Source organism: Pseudopipra pipra, chromosome 25 (genome assembly GCF_036250125.1).
Source record: "Pseudopipra pipra isolate bDixPip1 chromosome 25, bDixPip1.hap1, whole genome shotgun sequence".
Lineage (NCBI taxonomy): Eukaryota > Metazoa > Chordata > Aves > Passeriformes > Pipridae > Pseudopipra > Pseudopipra pipra.
In genome coordinates this window covers 3,470,553-3,494,637 of record NC_087573.1, presented here as the reverse complement: position 1 = coordinate 3,494,637, position 24,085 = coordinate 3,470,553, and the positions used below count along the sequence as shown (strand labels likewise).

At 47.1% G+C, this 24,085-nt stretch overlaps 1 protein-coding gene and 1 long non-coding RNA gene across 6 annotated transcripts in view; both read left to right on the top strand.

Moving 5' to 3' along the window:
• The window catches only part of KCND3 (potassium voltage-gated channel subfamily D member 3), a 137,300-nt gene that overhangs the window by 104,469 nt on the left and 8,746 nt on the right, over nt 1-24,085 (top strand). For 4 of the 5 annotated variants that reach the window (XM_064635742.1, XM_064635740.1, XM_064635741.1 and 1 more), the window contains exons 4-7: nt 13,365-13,466; nt 20,026-20,118; nt 22,778-22,834; nt 23,763-24,010. In XM_064635742.1, coding sequence (XP_064491812.1) covers nt 13,365-13,466; nt 20,026-20,118; nt 22,778-22,834; nt 23,763-24,010 — 500 coding nt within the window. The remainder of the gene's footprint in view (nt 1-13,364; nt 13,467-20,025; nt 20,119-22,777; nt 22,835-23,762; nt 24,011-24,085) is intronic. The other variant, XM_064635744.1, reaches the window with a different exon arrangement.
• Nucleotides 899-8,156, top strand: LOC135402504 (uncharacterized). The gene is made up of 2 exons (XR_010425143.1): nt 899-7,489; nt 8,100-8,156. It is a non-coding gene; the product is annotated as an uncharacterized LOC135402504 (long non-coding RNA).

Below are 24,085 nucleotides of genomic sequence, written 5' to 3'. Positions count from 1 at the left end.
GAATTTCTATTTAATTTAAGAATCGTAACTCTTATATTGTCTTTGTCTCTTGACTGCTGAGGAGGCACTGGTCTAGCAGGAAGAGGTATTTAAATAGCACAAATAAAGGACTGGGAGGTGGCTGTTACTCATCAGCATCTATTCTTCAACTAACTGAGGAGAAATGTTCCTTAAAAAGGAAAAAAAAAAAAAAAAAAAAAAAAACCACAACAAAAAAGAATCCAGAACCAAACTACCAGTGATTTAATCACTTTAAATTATTCTTTGCCAAACCTGGGCTGCAAGACAATTAATTACAAGGAGATCTGGCAATCTTAATTTATTGTGCCATGTCAACAAATTCTGTCCTCTGGCAAGCAGCAAGGACCAGGTCAGCCTGAATGGAGGGTGAATTGATCATTTCTGACAAGGTTCATTTTGGTAAAATTGTTGTAGTTTTCCCCCCCCCAAAGATATTTTTTTTCCCCCTCCTTTTTTGACTGAAGTGCTAAGAATAGCCCTCCCTGACTTTGAAACTACACTGTTCTTCAGTGAATATCACAGCCTTGGGTTTTGAAAGAGAATGTGACACTTCAAGGCTTGACAATAGAATGATTTTGTAATTCAGCTGATGCTGGAGCCTCTCTCCCTGTGTTCAGTTTACAGCAGGGATGCAAAGGAGAGGGAGGTGAGGATCTGGTGCTGGTTTGGGGGCTACACCTCCCACACCCACTTCTCAACCCTGGCAAGAGAAAGCAGAGGCAGCTGCTGACAGCTACTGGAATGCTGCTCCTTTAGCAGTGCAAAAAGGAGAACAGTTCATTTTTTACAAGTTTTAAAAGTGTCAATACAGTCCCAAGTTATTCCCACCAGAGCAGGGCTGGAAGACATAGCAGTGGGCTTTGAGCTCAGTGCAGCAAAGATCCCAGAAGGGCAGGTTGCTCTCCCAAGGTTTACAGGAATGCTGGAGATCCCTGGATTCAGCCACTGCTCAAAATCCTGCAAAGATGATTCTTCTTGAGCAGACTCTAGAGGCTGACAGGCAAATTTATTCCCACGTCTTTTAGTGGAGAACCAATATTAAAATTAAAGGCACCGTCTTAGCGAGAACAGTAAAAAAAAAAAACAAACCAAAAAAAAACCAAAAAAGAAAGGAAGAAAAGAGAGAAGCAAAAATGAGACCTCTTAGTGACAATACTTCCAGAAAGGTGTTTTTCAAAGTATTATAGGAGCCTTTGTTGGTCCTTAATCTCCCAGGTCCAATGATAGTTCTCTTTGTCCAGCTTTAAAATCATGAAGTCGGGTCCCTCAGCTGGAAAGATTGTGCTCAGGGCAAAATTAGTTTGTTCTGGGAGGGGTTTTTTGTTCCCAAAATGATGTTGCAGAAAAAGACAAATAGGGATCCCTTTGATATCTCCCCAAACTGCTCCCAGCTAATTCCAGCAGTACAATCCCCACAGAGCCAATGTCCTGTCCTGGGGGGAAAGAGGAGCTGGCAATAAATGCTACAGGAGTTCTCAGAACTGTGAGTTTGCTGAGGTGAGCCAATGATTGGCACATAGTCACGTGCACTGGGGGCTTTTCAGGGAGAAAAAGTGACAAGACAGAAAAATAAAAGCTATAACAAAGGTAATAAAGCATTCATAGAATGCCAGAATGGTTTGGGTTGGAAGGGACCTTAAAGATCATCTCATCCCACCCCCTGCCACGGGCAGGGACACCTTCCACTAGCCCAGGTTGCTCCAAGCCCCATCCAACCTGACCTTGAACACTTCCAGGGGTGGGGCAACCTGTGTCAGGGCCTCCTCATCCTCACAAGGAAGAATTTCTTCCCAATATCCAATCTAAAAGTGCTCCTTCAGTTTGAATCCATCCCCCTTGTCCTGTCACTACAGTTCCTGATGAAGTTACAGGGCTGTCAGCCCCAGCTCCCTCACACATGAACACACGTGCAGATGAAGACACCAAGCCCTCAAAAGCACATTTAAGGCAGTTTTGGACAGGCTCAGGAAGCACACAGAGGTAGAGGGGCTGCTGAAGAGTTTGGAAATAGCAAAACCAGCCTAAAGCAAATGGTCTCTAGACCAGCCCCCCGAGGGCTAAAATTTAACTGAGTTGTTCTAGATCTCAGTTTGGGGGAAAACAAAGAGTGGTCCCTTACACATTGAGGTAGGAACAACAGGAGGAGAAATGTAATTGCTCAGATGCTGTGGGGGGAAAAAAAAGAAAGAGAAAAAAGAAAAAAACCTGTTTGAAGTGCATTTATCCTTTAATGGTTAGATTTGCTAAATGAGCCGAGATCCTGGAATGGCTGATAATCTCAGGAGGATTGGCATTGGTTTTAGTGGTGCATTTCACAGGGGCTAAACTGGATCTGTCTGCAAATATAAAACTTCAGTAATCACAGTGCTTGGTTTCAAGCCTGCAGTAAATATGCTTTTGACGACCGCAGCCTCTTAGTCTGTTCAATTCATTTCATTTATTATCTGCTGGCCTTTGACTCCCTGAGAACAAGCAGTGCACTGCAAAAGCCTCGAGACACGCTTCTCATTTCATCCTCCAGGTTGTAAAGCTCCCAAGAAAGGGTCAAACACAGATTTAGGCAAGGCAAGGACTACGCTGGGCAAAATGGTTTTGTAGAGCTGCTCTCACACAGAACTATAATATCAGCCTGAAAACTGTCTCACAGGCTATCAGAGGGCAGCTGGGATGAATTAGGTGAAGCAGAGAAGTGGACACATTGTCTGGTGGATGAATCAAAGCATTCAGTCACCAGAGGAGAGGGAAAAGCTGCATCCTTTCAGATGAGGAAGTAGATGGAGGAAGGTTGTTCCAGACAACGAGAGCTCCTCGTGAGATGGTTGCACACAGGCAGCTCTGACTGTGCAGCCTGAGCAAGAGGTAACTATGGAGATGCTTAAAAGGGGCCTGAGCCAAAAGGAAGGGAGAGTAAGGACACAAATGTGTGATTGTTCCCTGAGAGGCACGTTAGAAACAGGCAGCTGCAGAGCTGGAGGCACAGCAAGCAGGGCTGGAGGGAGCAGGGGGCATGGAGAGGGGAGCTGGTGAGGAGGAGAACGCTGAGCACTGGGTTTGTGTCATCCCTGCACCCAGGAGAAAGACATCCCACACACCTGCCAATAACCAGGCCCTTGGAATAATTGATTTGCTCCCGAGCAGGGGAGTCAGCTTTGAAACGTTCTGTTTTCCAGCTGACACCCTAAATTTTGGAGGTGGGTTTAGTGAACTTCAGAGCGTGGAGAACAGAAGGGCCAGAAAAAGCGACTGGAGCAGAGCTGTGAGCTGTCTAAGGAGAGCTCACAACAGAACATGAGTCAGTCCCCAGCAGGGGATGGGGTTGGGAACTTAAGGAGAGGGAGAAACAATAAGGTTAAAACTGGAGCTGGCTGACATTTTAAAAACATGGGTTTTTTTCAACCACAACGAATCTGTGTGGAACATGTTTTTGTTGTTGTTGATATTTAACAGTCTTTGACAGGGGGGGAAAAAAAGCTCTTATTATTTTTTTAAAGATATTTCAACTTTGCTGGGGTAGGTACCTCTTTCTCTTCCTCCTCTGTTTGCTGTTTGTCACATCCTTTAGTAGAGTTGGGGGGGGGGGGGGGGGGGGAGAAAAAAAAACACCAAAGAAACAAATAAGCCAACCAGGAATCCTGCCTCTCTTCTTTCATATCATCGAGCAAAGCAAAATGACATTTTCCATCAGTTCAGCTTGTTCAAATTCCCTGAGCCCCAAATTGCATAAGACAAGAAGAGATCTCCTGTGAAAGGAAGGGCTCAAATCCCTGAGCTACAGCTTATAGGTTCAGCCTCCAAAGCCATCCCATACATCCAAATATTAAAGCCTGTTGTCAATAGTGGCCCAGTGCCCAGCTGAAATTACTTCCACACACGTCCAGAAGCTGCTCTACATTTATTTCATGCCTTGAGGCCCTTTCACATCACGTCTCCATCACCAGGTAACAGCTTACAACACACAGGGACCCAGCTAATCCATCCCCGGGGTCTGTCCTTGGTCACCTCAGCACGAGGGTGTCTCTCTCCTCAGCCTTTGGAAGCCCAGGTTGCTGTGGCAGCCTCTGTCCAGATGGCTCCATTATGTAGCACAGTTGGTAGGATTTGTTATGGATAATGTTGCCCACTCCATCCCAGATGTCTGAATAAATGCAGGCTGAAATCGCCTCGTCAAGGAGACCTGGATGCAAAACATTCGGCCAAAAAAACATTGGGAAGCCCTATCCTGCTCTTTGGAATTGGCTTCTGGTGACCAGGTTCTTTGCTGTTACCTTTAGCACCTAGTTAATATTTTACCACCCTGCCTAAATAACCCCAATTGAGTGGGCTGGGCACAGTTTAGCCCCCAGCAGTTCCCAAGCTCCACAATGAACACAGCTCAGCCCCAGCACATGGTTCTGTCTGGATTAATGGATATGGAAACATCCACTGGGCCAGGAAAAAAAACATGACTGAAGTGGGTGGAATTGGTAGTAGAGCTTATTGTGGTTAGTAATTCGCAGCGTGGCAGCAATAAGCAAATGCAGGATGGCACTCGTGGCTGGCACAGGCGGTGCTGGGATGGCAGCACGGGGGTCTCTGATCACCTCTCAGCTCCATGGGAACACTCTGTGGGCAACCAGCACATCCCCAAGGGCCACTGCAGCCCTTCCCTGCTCACACACTGCCACATGTCTCACACAGCCCACCTCGAGGAGCCCGAAGAATCTCGTTCCTGCGCTCCTCCCACTCCACCCAGCAGCGGTGGCCGGCAAAGTCTGACTCACAACGAGCCTCTGTAGTTTGAAGGTCGTGAATATCCCATCAAACAGTAACTGCTGGTGACTTCTACATCACATCAGGCTTTAAACCAGCACGAGGCAGGTGCTCTCCAGGCACCAGCCCTCCTCTTTCATCTCCCTATTACACCCTATTTAGTCAAACTCTGACACCACGGCAGCATCGCCCTTCTATACTTCCCTCTGTGACTCCTTTATTCATGCCTAAAACTGGGATAAATCCACTTCCTTCCCTAGCTCAGTGGATTCTTGCAGAGGCCATAAAGTGAAACCATCTTATGGCCGTAACAATCACACCCAGGGTTTTTAATTTGCCCATCAGAGCTTTCTGTGCTCGCAGCTCTCGCTCTCTCACCACCCAAGGCAGCAGAAATGACAGCGTGAGCTTCCCTGACCGGCCACGGAGAGCAGGAAACGCTGTCAGAGGATGGTTAACGAGCAGGCAGGGGGATCCAGAGCGTGCATAAAACTCACACAGATAACAAACACTCTCAAAAAAAGTATCTACGTGGGGAAGTCACAGCCTGCCCGCGAGCACCGCGCGGGAAGGGGAGGCAGCTCAGTCCACAAATTGCTCCGTAGGAAACGGTCCCTCGTTTCTCCTCTGCCTGGGAACGGCAGAACCCGTGTTCACGATGCAAAGCGCTGCTGCCCGAGGTAATTCCAGCCGCCTGTTCCCGGTGGAAGCGCAGCCGTTCAGCCCGAGCGATGCCAGGCGACAAAGAGCGATGCCAGGCGACAAAGAGCGATGCCGGGCGCTGTCCGCGGCTCGTCCCTGTCACACGCGGACGAGCATCAGCCCCGTCAGCGGCTGAGTCGGGACAATTAGGAGCCGTTCCAGCAGGGCAGTGATGCTGGGACGCCCAGAGCAGGGCCAGAGCAACGTGTAGCCATGACGACTCCGCAGCTCTTGTGACGAGCCGGGAGCGCTCCAGCGGCCGGGACGGAGCCAGGCGAGGCTTCTCCCGCCGCATCTGCCAGCCCGGCACGGGGCCAGCGTGTTGTGGCTGTCAGCGCAAGGACGGCAGCCCAGACACGCGTTTTCCCCGAAGCCTTCGCTCGAACACGACCACGGGAAGGGTTTGAGATGGATTTTCCCACACACACATTGCGAGAGGTTTGTCCCCAGACACGCCGAGAGCAAGAGGGACAAGCGGGAGCAGCTTCTGTAAGAAAGGAATTGCACCGTGACTTTGTCGGCGTGTGATGAGTTCTGAGTGATTTTGTTTGCCAGCAAGAGACACTTTTCTCGATTAATTCTCAATTAATGCTGAAAACTGGCAGCACAGAGAAGAGGGATGGAGCACAGAACCCCCTTGACTCCTCTCAGTGGGTACCTGCCCCACTGACACACACTGACACCAAGTGCTGGAGCATGTCCAGCAGGGGATGGAGCTGGAGAAGGGGCTGGAGCAGCAGGAGCAGCTGAGGGAGCTGGGAGAGCTCAGCCTGGAGAAAAAGAGGCTCAGGGGGGACCTTCTGGCTCTGCAACTCCCTGACACGAGGGTGAATCCAAGGAGGTCGGGCTCTGCTCCCAGGGAACAAGGGACAGGAGGAGAGGGAACGGCCTCAAGCTGTGTCAGGTTGGACATCAGGAGAAATTTCTGCCTGGAAAGGGTGGTCAGGCCTTGGAAGGGGCTGCCCAGGGAGGTATTGGAGTCCCCATCCCTGGAGGTGTCCAAGGAAGGACTGGCCGTGGCCCTCAGTGCTCTGGGCTGGGGGACAAGGAGGGGATGGTCACAGGTTGAACTCCAAGGATGACTTTGGAGATCTTTCCCAACCTAAAGGATTCTGTAACTGCCAGGGAGCAGGACAACAGCCCCACCAACATCTCTTCCCCTGGGGCTTCATTCCACGGAGGGAGAACAAAGAACACAAATTTTACAGACTTGCTTATTTTTTCTCCCATTTCAAGGCTTTTTGGTCACTGCCCCCATCCCACCCCCCCAGGTTTTCACCACCTCCTTGGGCAGGTGTGAGCAGCCCTATGTGAGCAGTTCCCTTCCTCTTCTGCAGCTAACACAGGCCTCCACATAATTAATTAGGTTCATCTATCAGGCCCAGTGAGTTGGCATGTGACACCAGATCAAATTCTCTTAATTTCTCCATCCCCTGAATACTTTATAGCCATTAATTAGGGGTGTGAGCTGTGTGAAAGATGTTACAAGAGCAAGATCTGGAAACATAGATTAAAAAAAAGACAGACAGATAAATCACAGGCAGACAGATGCTCATCACACTCAGCTTCCAGTGAAACACAGAACCTTATTTTAGATTAATAGAGAGCAGCAACATCTCTATTAATGAGGCAGAAAAACATCAGGGTCTTCTCTTGATACTTTTATTAAGTAATACATTTCTAGACAAATTCTGACCCTGATTTAAACCCCATAACAACTCTATCTGTACCAGATTATTCCCATTGCAACTGGGCACCTCTTTAACCACCATTCCTCAGAGCAATTTTGACCCAAGCTCTAAAATCTCTTATAGCACTAAAAATATTTTTAAAAAAGCCCATGTAGGGATTTCTTTTATCATTATTTCAGGAAGGGGAAAAGAAGGGAAGAGAGGTGGCTTTGTCAGTCAGCTGGACTGGTAGCGTGGGAACTTCAGCACAGAGGAAGCTTTGAATTCCAGCCAAGATGCAGCAACTGTGTAAAACATAATTCCATCAAGGAAAAACTGTCCCTGAGGTCAGTTCTTATAGAGATCAAGGTCTGACTGTAACCCATATTGAGTGGATGAATACATAGATAACTTGAAAAAGGTATTAAAAATAAGCAGAGGATAAAAATATGAAATGGCCTCCAAAAAAGCCTACTATTTAAATGTCAAGGAAAGGGATAAAGTGAGAATTGTCAAGCTCTATAAAAGAAAATAAAAGTGAAGTTTATTTTGTTCTTCCCTGAAAAATGCAGAAAACACCAGAAAGGGGATGGTCTGTGTGAAAAGAAAATGGCAGTACAATGGCAACTGAGTAAAACTGGCAATGAATAAACAGAGGCTGGAAATCAGAAGTTTTCTAAACAGAAGAATAAATTTCTGAAATAAACGCCCTGTAGGAGTAAGAACTTCACTAAGTTTGAGCCAGAGCTTGTAAATCTCAGGATGAAAATGTACAAAAAGTAGTTTACAATAGAGAGGGACCAGTCCTGGTCCTCCAGGGGCTTCCTGCGTTTCTCTGTGAATTTTGCATATTATGATAATTTTCAAATTCTCTGTTTAATCAGCCAGGATATCTGTGACTGGTAGAGAAGCCCAGATCCATTAAACTCCATATTCTGTGCATTGTTCTATAAATAGGTTGAACATCATGTTCTTGGGTGTTGGAAAAGATTAAACGATAAAGTTCATTTGAAATGATGTTCTGTTGCTTTAATGGTGCCAAGGGTAAGGTAGGATTAAAAGGAGAGATACAGAGGAGGAGAGGGGAATCTTTCATCTCTGGAAAGTAATGAAGAGGCCCAAAATAAGATCAAGGTCTGACTGTAAGTGGTTCTATCAAATTATATAGGAATATAATGAGTTCTACAGTATCTAATTTCCATATGCAGCTCTATAATGTCTCCCCCCAAAGCAGAAGTGACAGGATATTTAAACTCAACTCAAAAGCTGTTTAATGTAAAGATTGGAGAGGAAGGAAATTTTAAATGTGCATACTTTTGTTTCTTTGGGGGGGAAAAAAAAGGTTAAAAGGAGGAAAAAAAAATGCAGTTTTCGAGCATGTAACAGTTCTGTGCCTCCACTGCCTGCCCATTACCACGGCCAGATGGACCATGGCAAGCAGAATAACAACTAGTTCTTATTATATGGACCATTTGCTTTTTAAACAGCCATGATTCCACTCAGCATTCAAACACGTGTAACAACCCCCAGCCCTGATTTCCCTCTCCAACCTGCTCTGTCAGAGCTGGCAAAGCAGCTCCTTGGTGTCAGGAGCAGGACAGATGATCAGTGGTGCCTCATTAGGCTGAGGAAAGCACTCCACGGGCAGTAGATCCATTTAATGTCTTCTCCACTCCATTATTTTTTAAAAATGAAGGGTTTTCCACGTTCTGCTCGGCAAGGAAGGGCTCCCACAGTAGGCTGGGGAGCTGGGCTGGTTCCCACCGGGGGAAGGGTCCATCCATCCCCTTCCCAAGTCACGTTTGGGCACCGAGTTCCCACTCAGAAGCACAAACTGAAGCCTCTGCTGAATTCCTCTCTGAGTTTTATGCTATAATTAGTCGAAGGTACCACAGACAAGATCATTTTAGGGAGGTGAGAACACAACTACAAGAAGATCCGTTTTTGTCACTCCATACTCCAAGCCCTGGTGTTAAGCCTGCACAAACTCCTGTTTAACTCTACAATCTGCTTGTTGCCCTTTCCATATCCTAAAATCAACCACGTTTCTTTCCATCCAGAATTAAAGGCCAAACCCCAACCTAGCAACAGATGCAGAAAAACGCAAAGACTTGCTGTGGTGTTTCACCTTGAGAATAAAAATCAGATATTCTCTTGATTACTTCTGAGAGCAGCTTCATTTCAGCCTTAAAAGAACCGGGCGGTGCACCCAAACTGCAGCAGCCACCAATAGGTCTATTCAAATTCAAACTACTAATTGTTTAGGAATTAGCATGTGAAACACCGTTAATTATCTCGTGTGGCTGCGTTTTTCTGCCAGGAATCCTCTGAGCGTGGTTTTAGCAGATAAAAGTAGAAGGGATGTGGATGGAGCACCTCTAACACCAGGAAAGGCTGAGGGAGCTGGGACTGTTTAGATTAAAAAAGAGAAAGCTCAGAGGGATCTTATTGATGTATATATGTTAAGATATATAAATATATACCTGAATATATATTAAATATATATATATACAACAATATTTATATACAATATGTATCTATTCAGGTTTCCATCTTTGGAGATCCTCAAAGCCACCTGGACACGGGTCTGGGCATCTGGGTGTAGGTGGCCCTGTTTGAGAAGGAAAGTTGGACCAGATGCCCCATGACATGACTCCCAGAGGTCCCTTCCAACCTCAACCATCCTGTGAAGGTTAATTTTAATAACAGCTCCAGTCCCAAGAGGGAGAGGTGGGTACAGGACCTGTGCACTTATCACTGACACACAGGTACTGCAGTCACTCCTCGCTCAGGTACTGAGGGTCTGGGAAGCTGAAGATGTCTGGCAAATATGAAATTATGTCACAGGCTGTAGCTTAATAGTTTATTAGACCACATAAATCAAGAGTGAACGTTATCTCCATAAGAACTAGATGAAAATCATTAATAAATAATAATTAGCTGTTTCCTGAGCCTGCCATCTGGTAAGCAGTTTTCCCAGCCAGCAGCTCCTGCTCCTTGCACTTCTCCCAAAAGCTAGAAGATGAACTCAGGCTATTTTTTTTCCTCCTCTACCAGTCCCCTTGGGAAGTGCAGATACCCAGGATGCTGAAATCCTCCCCACTGCACCTCAGCTCTCCACCTGTACAGGTCTTCTCTTCTTATCCCAAGCCTCCAGTTTCCCAAAAAACAGTAAAACCCCAGAAGTTGTTGAGCCCTGCCTTCCATCCTGCCCTCAGAAACACGTGGGCTCCAAGATAACCAAATTAATCATTCTAACCTGTAAGTGGCTGTCATTAGTATTATTATTTTCATCATATGAATTATCTTCCAGATTAGGTCATATGCATTTTGAGATCCTGTGGTTTCCTAGCAACTCCTCTCCCCACTCTCCATGCAGACACAGTGTGCTGCTTTCTTTTCCTTTTTTAGACTCTCTGTGCAGGGGTTATATTCAGCAACAGTGATCTCAGGCCTGGCCCTGATGACCTTTAGTCTGTCACATTTTGGGGGATAAGATGCAAAAGGCACCTATTCCCCCCCAACTCCCTCAAAAAAAGAAAAAAAAAAAGATATTTGCAGCACAAAGGCAGAAAACCACAGTCCTCCAATTGTCCATCTCTGTCCTCAGACCAGGAACACTGAGCTCTGCAGGGCAGGGAGGACAAAAACATACCCACAGGTGGTAAAAACAGGCAGAATTTGGAGGATCTTAAAACCCTTTTTCACTGTCAGGCTTGACCAAAGTAGCACATCCCACATAAACAGACAACAGGTACCTAAAGACACAAAGCTTGTGGTGCTTGAGCGAGAAGCTTCCCAAATAATTCCCATTTAACACAGACTTTCACCTAAAAACCTGCACTGTTGTTTCAGAGTTGTTTCTAGTCCAATGCAGGAAACTGTCTGGAGGGCCAAACCAATTTTAGGCACCCATTTTAATTAACTTCTCTAGCTGAGTTAATCAAGATATCTCCCAAATTTAATCACGATGGGGCCGCGGAGCGGGGCGATGTGACGATCCCAGACAATCCTTTGTGTGAGGAGAATGGGATTAACTTCTGTCCTGCCCCACTGACATTTTTTAAAATAACAACGTCTGTTCTAAACTACAAAAGCTGTGGGGCTTAATTATTTAGATAGCTGGTGGCCCTGTTTCAAAAAGAAAAAGAGAACAGACCTCAGAAATGAACCAGCTTCAGTCCACACGGAGTACAGCTATTAATATTTGATCCCCTGCTAGCCTGGAGGCAAAGGGAATAATGTTCATTACAACAGCCTGAGACTGAATCCACTTGAACAATTGACTGAACTGGAGGTGAGGAGGAAACCTTTCCTGCTACAGGTGAGCTGAGCTGGGCTACTCTGGCAATTCCTCCAGCAAAGGAGCTGATGGTTGGTCAAGCACAGGAAAAAAAAGGGAATTTTCAGGAGTGGCCCTCAGAGCCTCCCTGTAAAGATCATTACTGCATCCAAAATCCTGTCTTAAGATCATTGAGAAAAGTAAGGAGCAGAGACACAAAGGCATATACCTGCATAGAGAAGAAATAATTACATTTCTATTAAATTACCAGGAACAGACAGGCAATGGCACTTCACTGGAAAATGGAATATCCTTCAGTCCCTTATCCCCTGCTCTCTCCCCCTAATCCATAGGAGTCCCTATGGATTTTTGGATTACAGCCTCAGGCCAGTCTTACTCGGGGCCTAAAGCAACACAGCAGGGTGGGAAAGTTTTCAGAGAAAACTGAAGCTCCAATTTCACTTTCCGTGTTGTATTCCCAGTCTAAATCTTGCAAATACAACCTGTGCCCCTTTCTCAGGGTGACCAGGTTGGACCTTGGCCCCAGCACAGAGATTTCACTCTCAGATGCTGATTAGGAGCCTCAGCATTAAAATGGGACAGTGAAATCTAGGTGAAGTATAGAAAATAAAGTCAATTTGGGATGTCCCCATTTTAGGGGGGGGTCAAAAGACGACCTATTTTTCAGACTGGTCAGAGCCTGTGTCACCCAGTTAAAGCTGCAAACTGGTCCCCTGGGCATGTCTTTGCCTGGGAAATTGTCTGTTTGAGCAGAAGGTCTTGAGGTTAAAGAAATCTTTCAACTATTGAGGGCCAGAGTCACTCACACACTCCCAGGAATAAAGCTCCTGGAATGACAGTGCTCCCTGGACCCACTGCAGATACTTTATTCTTCCTACAGTGTCTACCCATTAGCACCTCTAATTAGAAGGCAAAATCACGAGCTCCATGTTATTTAAGGGATTATGCAGCATTTTAAAACTACAGCACAATGTAATTATTTTTTAATAGCCGCAGCTATTTCATGTATTTACTTTTAATGGTGTTTGAGTCATAAATTAACTGTAGAAAAAGGCAAATCAGCACTCGACAGAGGAGCAGGCAGCAATTGGGAAAAAAAATGAAATGCTAGAAGGAATGATCAAAAATTATCAAAAAGGAAGAGGGCATTAATTTTTCTTGTTTGCTTTGTTCTGGGCTGCCTTTTATCATCTAACTTGTCCCCCTGGAGATCTAGAAGGTCAGGGATGAATAAACACAAGGAGATTTGAATGCCTGTGTTGTTGCAGAGTGACTTCTGTCAGTTGTTAAGTGATGTGTATTTTTGGGCAGTTTTATATTATCAGACAGTAAAGTTAATAAACTAACACTGCCAAGTGACAACAGAGATGCAAGAGAACAGAGCTGGAAGATGAAGAAAGGACTAAACAACCAAGAGGGAAGGTGAGCCAGGAAAAAAACACATGCTTGGTGCTAAACCACCCAAAATCATCCTTGTCCAAGACCTGTGCCCCTTTCTCAGGGTGACCAGATTGGACCTTGGCCCCAGCACAGAGATTTCGCTCTCAGATGCTGATTGGGAGCCTCAGCATTAAAATGGGACAGTGAAATCTGGGTGAAGTATAGAAGATAAAGTCAAAATCATCCTTGTCCAAGACAAGGCTCACCCCAAAAAATTACAGTGAACTTTTGAAAGGGTAAGAAAAAACCTCTGCAGCAGCTCATTTGTCGTCTCTGGAGAGGTTTTTAACCCTCTGTGGCAGCTGAAGTGCTTCGGGTCCCGCAGACAGACCCGTGTCGCTGTTCCAGCAGCACCTCAGCCCCTCTGCCCACCCCAGGCAGAGCGAGAACCTGACATTCCCTTCCTCCTGCTCCTGTCCTGGCAATGCCCATCGCTCCGTGTGTCCCAGGTCCTAACTGTGCTGTCTCCCCCCCCACAGAAAGCCCGGCTCGCCCGGATCCGCGTGGCCAAGACCGGCAGCTCCAACGCGTACCTGCACAGCAAACGCAACGGCCTCCTCAACGAAGCCCTGGAGCTCACGGTGAGTGGGGATGGGCCACCTCCTGCCACAGACTTCCCTAAAGTTCCCCATTCCCACTCCTCTCCCTGGGCTCCCCTCCCTTTCTCTCTCTGTTGCCGCTTAATTGCTCGTTATCCAGCGTGGCCTCGCACATGGAATGGTGCTGGTGGGGCCACCCCTGGAGTGCTGGGTCCAGTTCTGGGCCCTCAGCTCAGGAAGGACATGGAGGTCCTGGAGCAGGTCCAGAGGAGAGCAATGAGGCTGGGGAAGGGACTGGAGCACAAGTGCTGTGAGGAGAGGCTGAGGGAGCTGGGGCTGTTCAGCCTGGAGAAGAGGAGGCTCAGGGGAGACCTCCTCACTCTCTGCAACTCCCTGACAGGAGGGGGGAGCCAGGGGGGGGTTGGTCTCTTTTCCCAGGCAACTCTCAGCAAGACAAGAGGGCTGGGTCTGCAGCTGTGCCAGGGGGGGTTTAGGTTGGATATTAGGAAGAATTTCTTTGCAGAGAGGGTGCTCAGCCATTGGAATGGGCTGCCCAGGGAAGTGGTGGATTCTCCATCCCTGGAGGTTTTTAAGCTGAGACTGGATGTGGCATCAGTGCCATGGGCTGGGAACCACAGCGGGGTTGGATCAAGGGTTGGACTGGATGATCTCGGAGGTCCCTTCCAACCCAGCTGATTCTGTGATTCTCTGGTGTGGAGGCACAGCTGGAATCCAGCTGGATGGGAGGAAAAAGCTCCTGTGGGCTCCTCCTCGAGCTAGAAAAGGATCTGGCTTTCCAGCAGCGAGCACAGTTCCCTCTAATCCCTCTGGTGGTTTCCACAGCCCGGGCTCTGCCCACCCTTTCACCACGCAGTCATTTGTTTTCTAAGAGCACAACATGGGCTACCTGATCATCTCCAAGAGGACAGGAGAACATTCCCTAGCTCCTGATTGAGGCAGCTGGGTGGTGGGTTTATTTTTAAAGGCCCCTGGCTGTTCAGGAGGAGGGAAGCTCTGAGTGTGTCAGGTTGCTCAGCAGAACCGGTGAACACGAGGCGAGGTTATCACATTAAGCCTGATCCACACCAGAGCAGGTATTAGCACATTTCATGGATTTCATTCCAAATAAATCAGCCTTCCATGCACGTGGGAAGCAGAGAGGAGATGAAGGATGTTTAATTGAGCCACCTAGTACTCGTTCATCCATCCTTACTTGGGGTCTAATCCTTCATAAAATGTGATTTTCCCTGGCACGTCCTTGCATTTGTGTCCAGAGAAAGGGAACAGAGCTGGGGAAGGGGCTGGAGAGTAAATTCTGCTGAGGGAGCTGAGGGGCTCAGCCTGGAGAAAAGGAGGCTCAGGGGGGACCTTCTGGCTCTGCAACCCCCTGACAGGAGGGGGGAGCCGGGGGGGGTCAGACTCTGCTCCCAGGGAACAAGGGACAAGAGGAGAGGGAACGGCCTCCAGCTGTGCCAGGGGAGGGGCAGGTTGGACATCAGGAGGAATTTCCTCCTGGAAAGGGTGGTCAAGCCTTGGAAGGGGCTGCCCAGGGAGGTGGTGGAGTGCCCATCCCTGGAGGTGTCCAAGGAAGGCCTGGCCATGGCCCTCAGTGCTCTGGGCTGGGGGACAAGGTGGGGATGAGTCAAATGTCAGACTCAGTCCTTGAGGTCTTTTCCAACCTTAACAGTTCCATAAAATCAAAGCTGAAACCCCTTTTCTGTTCATGGTTAAAGCTGCTCCCCAAAGCCCTGAGCCCACTCCCAGCCCAGTTTGGTGGGCACAGCCCAGGGAAGTCGTGCAGCACCTTGTTTTCCACGTGGGAAGGTGCTCAGTGCACACTGGGATACAGAAACCTGGCCCTTTACAACTGGAATCCTTTTTCAAGTGACTCTACAAAAGCCCTTCACACGAAGCACAGATTTGGAAGGTGGGGAGCCCAGATCAGTTGCTGTTCTCCCCTCTAAAACAAGTTTGATCCTTCTGGCTACACACCCAGTGTTGTCTCCTGCTCTGTGAATGGCAGCAACACCCGAAAAAACCTGTTTCTTGAACCATATGTTGCTGTTGAGCAGCTCAAGAGAAGTTTCTTTATCAAGTAAAGACCAGGCAGGCTGGTCACACCTATTCCAGAACCTCATCCCCATCCAGGAAAGGCTCAGGGAAACCAACTCTGCTGGGATTCTGCTTTTTCACTACCCAGAAACAGGCAAAAATATTTGACTAAAAATTGAAAATTTCCTTTTAAGCTTTAGATTTCTGGTTTTTTTAAAAAAAAACATGAGGAGAGCTTAGCAGGGACACTTGGTTTGCACTTGATCTTCCAGCCTGTCATCCCACCAAGAATCTCCTCACTTCTCTTGTCAACCAAAACTCCCTGCCAAGACCACTCAGGGAAGAGCAGCTGACTCACCAATGCTTAAAGTCCAAAATGCAGGAGGTTGAGAGAAATATTTGGCTGAATGGGCTCATTTCTTGGCACCTGCCCAAAAATCAGCGGGAAAGGGATCGTTTTGTTGGCTACAAAGCTCCTGTAGACACGGGAACTAAAACAAAAACATTCCTAAAGAGGTTCTAGAGGATTTTTTTTTATATATTAATAACTAAATTTAGATATATAGCAACACCTAGGGCAGGTTTTTGCAGGGTTTTCTGGGTGTAACTTGCTTTCTGGTGGGTTTGTAGCTCTAAATCAGAGTCACAGGGTGGTTTGGGTTGGAAGGGACCTAAAGATGCTCTGGTTTCAACCCCCTGCACTGGACAGGGAATCTGCCACTAGATGGAAGGTTGAAATGCTGACATGACTCCCCCACAGCCCAGTAAGAACCACAAATCCCTCTCTGAAAAGCACTGAATACAGTGTACATTGGTATTAACACTCTGTAAGAAAATATCCCCCCCTGAAGGAACTCCCTGTTGAAATAGTCAAAGAGTTATGTGACACGTGGGAATATAATTTTTTTTAATTCACTAAATTACTACATTTTTATTAATTTATTAAAAGAAGAAACTTGCCAAAGCCATGCCTGGCACCTGCACAACCACCAGGAAATGGTCTTTGACTACCTGAGGACCTGAATAAAAACCCAACACGTCTCTCCATCCCCAGGTAGTGGCATTAATTAATTACAGGACTGCAGAACATCCTCTCTTTACATGACCATTTTAACTCCACGAGGCAGGATTTCATGTCCTTTCATTCCATGGCAGGAGAACAAACTATTCTGAAGGGTACAAAATGTGAATGACAGCCTAGTCTAGACAGCCAAATTTTTTAAGCTGCAAAAATATGAAGGAATGTGACTCCTGCAGTTGCTATATTTAGGCACCAAAATATTATCTCCATACTGTGCATATTTGTCAGTCAAATTAGGATCAAACTGCTTCAGTGGTCAGGTGCACATCCCATTTTGACACCTTGCCCGGGATTCTTGCTCACAGTAATGGGCTGCACATGGCCAGATTGCCTTAGGGCTGCTTTGTCACCCAGCAGCAATTCCAACTGCAATTACTCCGTGGCCATGAGCAGATATTATCACTTCCATCAGCAGCAATCCCACATGTGTTATTGTTTTACAAGGGCCCAGCACATTGCCTGGCACTCTGACACTCAGAGGGGTCACAAAACAACTGCCCCACGACACAGCCTGGCTGTGGCTCTGCAGTCCAACTAATAAATTGGAAAATAAGGGCTGTTCAGGATTCCAGAACGTGTGCCAGAATGTCCTTTCATTAGCAGCAGAATGAATGCACTGACACCATCTTCCCAGGGAACAGCACGTCTCCAGCCCGTGGCCTCCCATCAAAGCAAAGAAAGAGGGAAGAAAAGGATTCATCCAAGGACAGCAGCAGGAAGGAGATCTGCTTCCAGCAAGAATACAGGCTCTTGCTTCACAAACATGTGGATTTGTGGCATTTGCCATCTAGACACGAAGTACTCAGACTGTTTGCTTCTCATTTAGAGATTTTATTTTTTTTTTTCAGTGGGCTTTATGTCAAATGTGCTCAAGGGATGGGTGAGCTCCTTCCCATGGCAGCAGCCTACATATCCTCTTAGCACTAATCTCCTTGTACAGCCAGCTGAAATTCCCTTTTAGCTGAAATGCTGGGAGCTGTATATCCCGGGAACAGGAGGTTTGTGAGGTCTTGTGCCTTTTCACAAGCAGAACCTGCTTAGCCATAGATAAGCCTTGGAGCTGCTCCCATGGGCAGGGACAGTCCAACCCCTGAACCAGCTCATCTGGGTTCACCAGGGCCCAATTCTGTGTGATGGAGCAGCTAAAGAGAGGCAGAGTGGAAGTATTTTGGATTTCAGTGTGCCTCAGCCTCCCTCCAGGCAACCAGCAGTTCACTGAATGTCTTCCAAGAACAAACTGAATGGCAGCTGGCATCAAATCCCTGAAAAACTGGCATCCCAGCTCCAAAAGCAAACCATCCCCTCTCCTCCCTCCTCCCCACCAGCTCCTCCATTCCAGCCAGCCTCTCCTAATGAACACACAGATTTTGGTTGCCTGCAGTACCACTAATGCAACCTCTGGAGGTTCATTCCCCTCAACAGAGCTGTCAAAATGCCCAGTTTCTGTGATGTTGGCACTGTCACTGTCCTAGGGCAGGACTTCCAGAGATCTCATACCTGATTTCCACTTAGGGTGGGCTCAGTGGTTGCCTGCTCTTTGTTTCTGGAAACACTGAGCTGACTGAAAAAAACCAAAAAATCCAAAAGGAAGATAAGGAACAAGTCACAATCCCTGATATTCCACGTTATTCCTGGTCACTGCCCTTGAGTGACACATCCCTTGAGCCATTTCCCTCAGTGACAAACCCAGCCTTGGGATGGAAGGCACAAGGAGAGGCTGAGCTGTGCTGCCAACATTCAACAATTGGCTTAAGTCTCCTGCCAGAGGTATCAAAGCTCTATCTTTGCTCTCAGAGCCCATTTAGATTTCCTCCCGAGCAAATCCTCATAAAAAAGGATACTGTTTGCAATATATGCTCTTCCCCTCTCCTTTTCCAGTGTTTTAGTGCAGCATCCTATCTGCTTTAGGGCTTCCAAGGACCTCCATGGGAAACATTCCAGCCCAGGCTCCAGCAGAGCCAGTGCTCTCAGCAGGTACCAACAGGACCTGCTGGGTGTGTTACCTCACCAGGAGGATTGTTAAGAAGAAAAATGGAACTGATTTTTTTTTTTTTTTTCTTTTGGGCCACTTCTAAAAATACTTCTGGGAATGCTCATCTTCCAAAACAACAACAAGAACCAAAAAAAAAAAAAAATCCATAACCTGCCTAAGATGCATTCCCCCAGGAATCTATTAATTCTGTGTACAGTAAGTCAGCTTCCTTAATGCACCACTTCAGCTGTGTTTTGGCATCTGTCAGAGACAGAGTTATTCCTTCACTTAAGGATCACAGCACCAGCCTGGAAATGGCATCCAGGAGAAGCATTTGCAGTGAATCACCGGGACACAGGGGTGTGTTTAAATGCAGTGCTTCAACCAGAGATGGATTTGACCCCCTTGGGAGCTACAGGCAATGTCTTGGCACTTCTGACAAGATGTTCTGCCGTGTCTCCCATCCCACCCATTTCCTCTCTTGAACAGCCAGATATTGCTGCTTCATGTCTGAGCAGAGATTCAAACCATGCACAGCCACTTCTGACTTCAGGATTTTGGCATCTCACAAAACACCAGGCACCCTTTAGCTGTGAAAAACATTTTACAACACCTAATTGCTATTTTAATGCACGGCATTGTCTTTGAAAATGCCAGTCCTCAAAGACACACACAGATTAAAGTGTGATGAAATCACAGGGAGGGGTTACACACATTCAGTTTGCACCAAACCCAGTCCCAGGACCTGCTATAACCCCCCAACAAGAACCAGACACCCCAAAACACCCCCCTTTTAATACACTGTGTATTTGCCACTGTGTGGCAAACAACTGGTGATATGCACGAAGAGGAGAGACAGAGCAGGGGTTCCTGTCTCTGCAAACAGCATTGGAGTCCAAAACATGGAGCCCAGGTTCACATTTTCTGCTCCCACGTGCAGCTGTGGCTCAGGAGGCTTTGGCAAATAACACAGCCAAGTTCCAAGGGGCCCAGCACTGCACAGCCCTGAAGGTCAGGCAGAGCCAGGCTTTAGCTCAGAGAAGGCAGGACAGCTTTTGTTTTGTCTCCTAACACAGCCCAGGGTTCAGGGTACATCTGCTGGCATTCAAAGGTCACGTCAAGCTTAGAAGCCTTAATGCATTTTGGAAAAATACAACAGCACAGGTTCTTTTTCTCTTTACGTTCTGGCTCCTGAGCCTTGACATCCTATGCCAGCAGTCCTTCCCACATCTCCTCCCCAGCTATGCAATACCTGGAAACACACAGGTTTGGGATCCAAGCTGAGCTCCTCACCTCAGTTTACAACCCAAATCATTAGAAAAAAAAAAAAGAGGAAAACTCCTAAGAGCTGGGAAAAAAACCTGAGAGCTGGCAACACTGCAAATGTTATCTTTACCCCTCTGAAAGCTCGTGCTGGGACTGGTATTTCTGTTTGTTTTCATGGTTTTACATCTGGTTTGGGTTTTGTTCCCCCCCCTCTTTTCGTGGCTGTTCAGGGATCCACCGAAGAGGAACAGCACATGACTAAAGGCACCTCCTTAATCGAAAGCCAACACCACCATCTGCTGCACTGCCTGGAAAAAACAACCGTAAGTACCAACACGATCCCTCCACCCCGCCCAGGTCTGTGTGCCTGGCACGGGCTTCCCATGGGTAAAGTGCCCACGGAATGCTCTGAGGTGGCCCTTGGTCAGACACACCCTGGTGTGTGCCAGAGGGGCTGGTTCTAAAGCTCCTGATATTCTAAAGCACTTCTATTTCCTTGTCTTCTTAAAATAATCAAAATGATCCCTGTGCAAAGGGATAAAGGTGGGATTATCTGCTGTTCCTCAGTCACCTACACCTGCACAAAGTCAGCAGCAGGTTGCTCAGTCGAGGTCGCCTGAAGGCAAAGAAGTTTTCAGCACAGAATTAGGGAGGTCCCAGAATCACAAGTTTCATTTCTTCGGCGTTTCTGAAAGAGAACTAAACTGCATTTGTCCTGTACTGTCGGTCACACATCATATCCACCCCTCATTTGTGCTAATTAGCAGTAGAGGACAGTTCTGCTGCCTTAACGAGGAAGAAGATGCTGGTGGTGACTCCACACCCCAGCCTGGTCACCAGTGCCAAGAGGCTGGAAAGAAAATAACCTTTAGCCCATGAGATGGCTCAGAGCAGATGAACTCTGCCAGTGGGTTTAAAGGTTACACATATCTTTTCTCATTTCAGCCTGGTTACAGGGGCAGGTAATTTATCTCAAAGCCAGCCAAGCAGTTTCTCCAGCATGACTTTTCTGTTTGCATCGTGCAAGGTGTTGGCAGTGAGAGCTTTGTTTTTTATTATTAAGTGATTGTGTATGCAGAAGTCTCTGGGAACGTTTCAGATGTTTATTTGATACATATGTTTCGCTTCCAGGTTTATATAAAAGGTTCTGCAGAAAAGGAACACATTATCTATCCCATGATTCATTCTAGAGAGAATGAAGCGAGGTTAACACTTGAAATATTCATGCCTTTTTCTATCTGCATCCATCATCAAATGTACTTTTGGCTTTTTTTTTTGACTTGCCAGAGCTTTCTTTTAGATAAATCACCTTCACTTCCATAGTTTGGTTTGTGCTGGAATAACACCACTTAGGCCTCAGAGATACACTGGAAGAAGATGCTGATTAATCACAGTGACCTCTGAGCCCAACGAGCTCTAAAGGTCACCGAGGGCAGTGAACTGATTCTTCCTGTATCAATGACTACTGAATTTGTTTTCTAAGACTCATCTTGCCTTTAATTTCGACCAAAAATGTTTGGATGTTACGTAACCAGCAGATATTTCACAGCCTGACTCTTCAGTTTAGAGCTTTCTGCTCGAAACCTTCACTGCCACGACCCGTGTTCCACAAAAACCCTCCCACCTGAGAACCTGAACAAAAGTGGGTGAAGCAAACCAGAGCTGACAGCCCTGCCTGCAGGGTCTGCCCTTGCAAGGCCTGATTTGATAAAGGCTTTGGGAAATTCTGACCCCTGCACAGGCCAGGTGAACCTCCCTGGGCTCTGCAGGAGTTGCTCCATCACTAATGTGGCCAAAGTGGACCCTAATTTGGGGATGCAGAGTAATTTGTACCCTAGTACCTGGCTGGATCAGCCCAACAAAGGTTTGATTGCCTCCAGCACACAAACCTGCTCAGGCATTGCAAACATTCCAAATGTTGCTCTTCTCAGCTGAGAAAGGCAATAACAGCGATACTTGAATTTTGATTAAAACCCAGAGAGAGAATCTGCACAATGTTTAATAAAAGTGTTTTCCCCCCGCATTTTTCAGCCTGTTATCACCGTGATGCAGCACCAAAATCACACTGCAAGTTTGGGTTCTGGCCTGGAATTATCAATCCAAATAGTTCAATGGCTTTGTGTGGAAATTCTGTAGCTCACATAATCTGTTAAAACACTGTGCAACAGTTCTCCTCCCCAAAATTGAAATCGCAGTAAAAGCATTTTTAAACGCTGAAGAGTCATTTTGTGACCAAGTTGCAGGAATGGAATGAGGAATGTATCATGGTTGCAAACTTGTTTCAATGGGCAATTCACCTTTCCTTAGACTAGAGAGCACTCTCAAAGTCCGTGATTTATTGACACGGTGTCTGGGCTGTCGCCAGCACACACTTACAGCTGAATGGCTGTGAATGGCTCACAAATCTGCTGTGTCAGATGACAAAGTGACCCTGGAGTACTTGTAGCTGCCACAACAGAGATTACTTTGTCATATTAACACAACAGATGGAGTTTGTTCAAACAAAAGGAGGTTTTTCCTGTCCTTCCAACTCCCAGATTGAGCATGGACATTCACAGGCCGTGTTTTTCTCCGAGTGCTGAGTGCCTCGAACCCAGTCCTTCAACCCAAACCTTTCTGCTGTGTTTTCACAGAGTGTGATCAAACCCCACACCCATTGGCAAAGCAATTCCAACTCTTGGCTTGTGAATCAGCAGCTGAAACTTTGTTTTCCTTCGCCTTCAGCTCTGAAAAGATCAAAGTCATAACGTTGTGATGGGTTTTGTTCTGTTTCCAAGAACACAACACTCGAAAGCTGGAGAAGGAAGGAACAAAAGGGGTCTGATTCAGGCGAGGTTTGGTGAAGAGAAGGTCCTGTTGCCCATTCAAACTTGAGTGAGCTGGAATGCTGAGGCAAGAGATGCAGTGCTGGGACTAAACTTCTGAATGCTGGAATGGACAATCAATTGTGTTTTTATCTTTTGTTGGCATGTTGTCCCGTAGGGATTGTCCTATCTTGTGGATGATCCCCTGTTATCTGTACGAACTTCCACCATCAAGGTATTTCCTTTTTAATTCGATCTGTTTTCTCTATGGTCTCTGTGACATGTCTGCAGAGTGTTTGCTGGTTTTCTCGTTCTTGGTCTTGTACTTGGGAGTTTGTGCACGTGGCTCCCTTTGGTTCTCCAGTGCTCTTGTTTCCTGTGAGAGTTGTTAGTTGTTCTGATGGAATCTGATGGCTGCTTTCAGCATGGTTGCTTTTGTCTCCTATCCTTTTTAGGGACTGGATAAAGTCTGTTCTCTAGAACTATCTGAGTGTTCATGTACACACATACGAGTTCTTTCTTCCAGGATTTCTTGTTCCTTAGCAAAATAACTCTTTCCAGAGTCAGCTTTCTGAATTTCCTTTCCCTACACACTTCCCACTCTCACCTGCCATGTTTATTCCATTCATCCAAGGCACTGCAGGGATGCTTTGAACCCAACAGCCACATCCTGCAGTTAAGTTTTACATCCAGGTGGGCATACAAATAAAACACAATCCTGCCCCAAGCATAAAAAAAAAAGGGGGGGCATGAACTCCTCCGTGTGTCATTCCAGGATTTTTGAAGGCACTTCTGGAGTGCAGACACAAAAATGGAAGGAAATTCAACCACAAGAGATTAACCACCTCAGACTATGTAAGGCAGCACTGACAGACCCCTCCTGTTCCCCTGCTGACACAGGAGAGCAAAATCTCCTCGTGATTGCAGTGAGGGCAGAATCGTTTTAAGATCAGGATCGTTTTAAGATCTTTTTAGAGATCATTTTAAAATCTTTTTGAGATCTGCCCAGTGCAGATCTTTCCAGGCACAGAGGCAGAGGGCCCAGGGGCTGACACCCCCCCCCAGCCCAGCCCGAGGTGCCATCACACACAAACTGCTGTTGGGCCCAAGCCGTCGGTGCCACCAGAGAGTGACAACCCTGTTCTTTCCCCCCTCCCCGCCAGAACCACGAGTTCATAGATGAGCAGATGTTCGAGCAGAACTGCATGGAGAGCTCGATGCAGAACTACCCCTCCTCTCGGAGCCCCTCCCTGTCCAGCCACCACGGACTGACCACCTCGTGCTGCTCCCGCCGCAACAAGAAGACCACTCACCTGCCCAACTCCAGCGTCCCGGCCACGCGCCTGCGGAGCATGCAGGAGCTCAGCACCATCCACATCCAGTGCAGCGAGCAGCCCTCCCTCACCACAAGGTACAGTGCCAGCCTCGGGGGGGCATCACCCACCTGGAGGGTCCAGCAGGACTCTTCTCCAGCCAGGGACGGGGC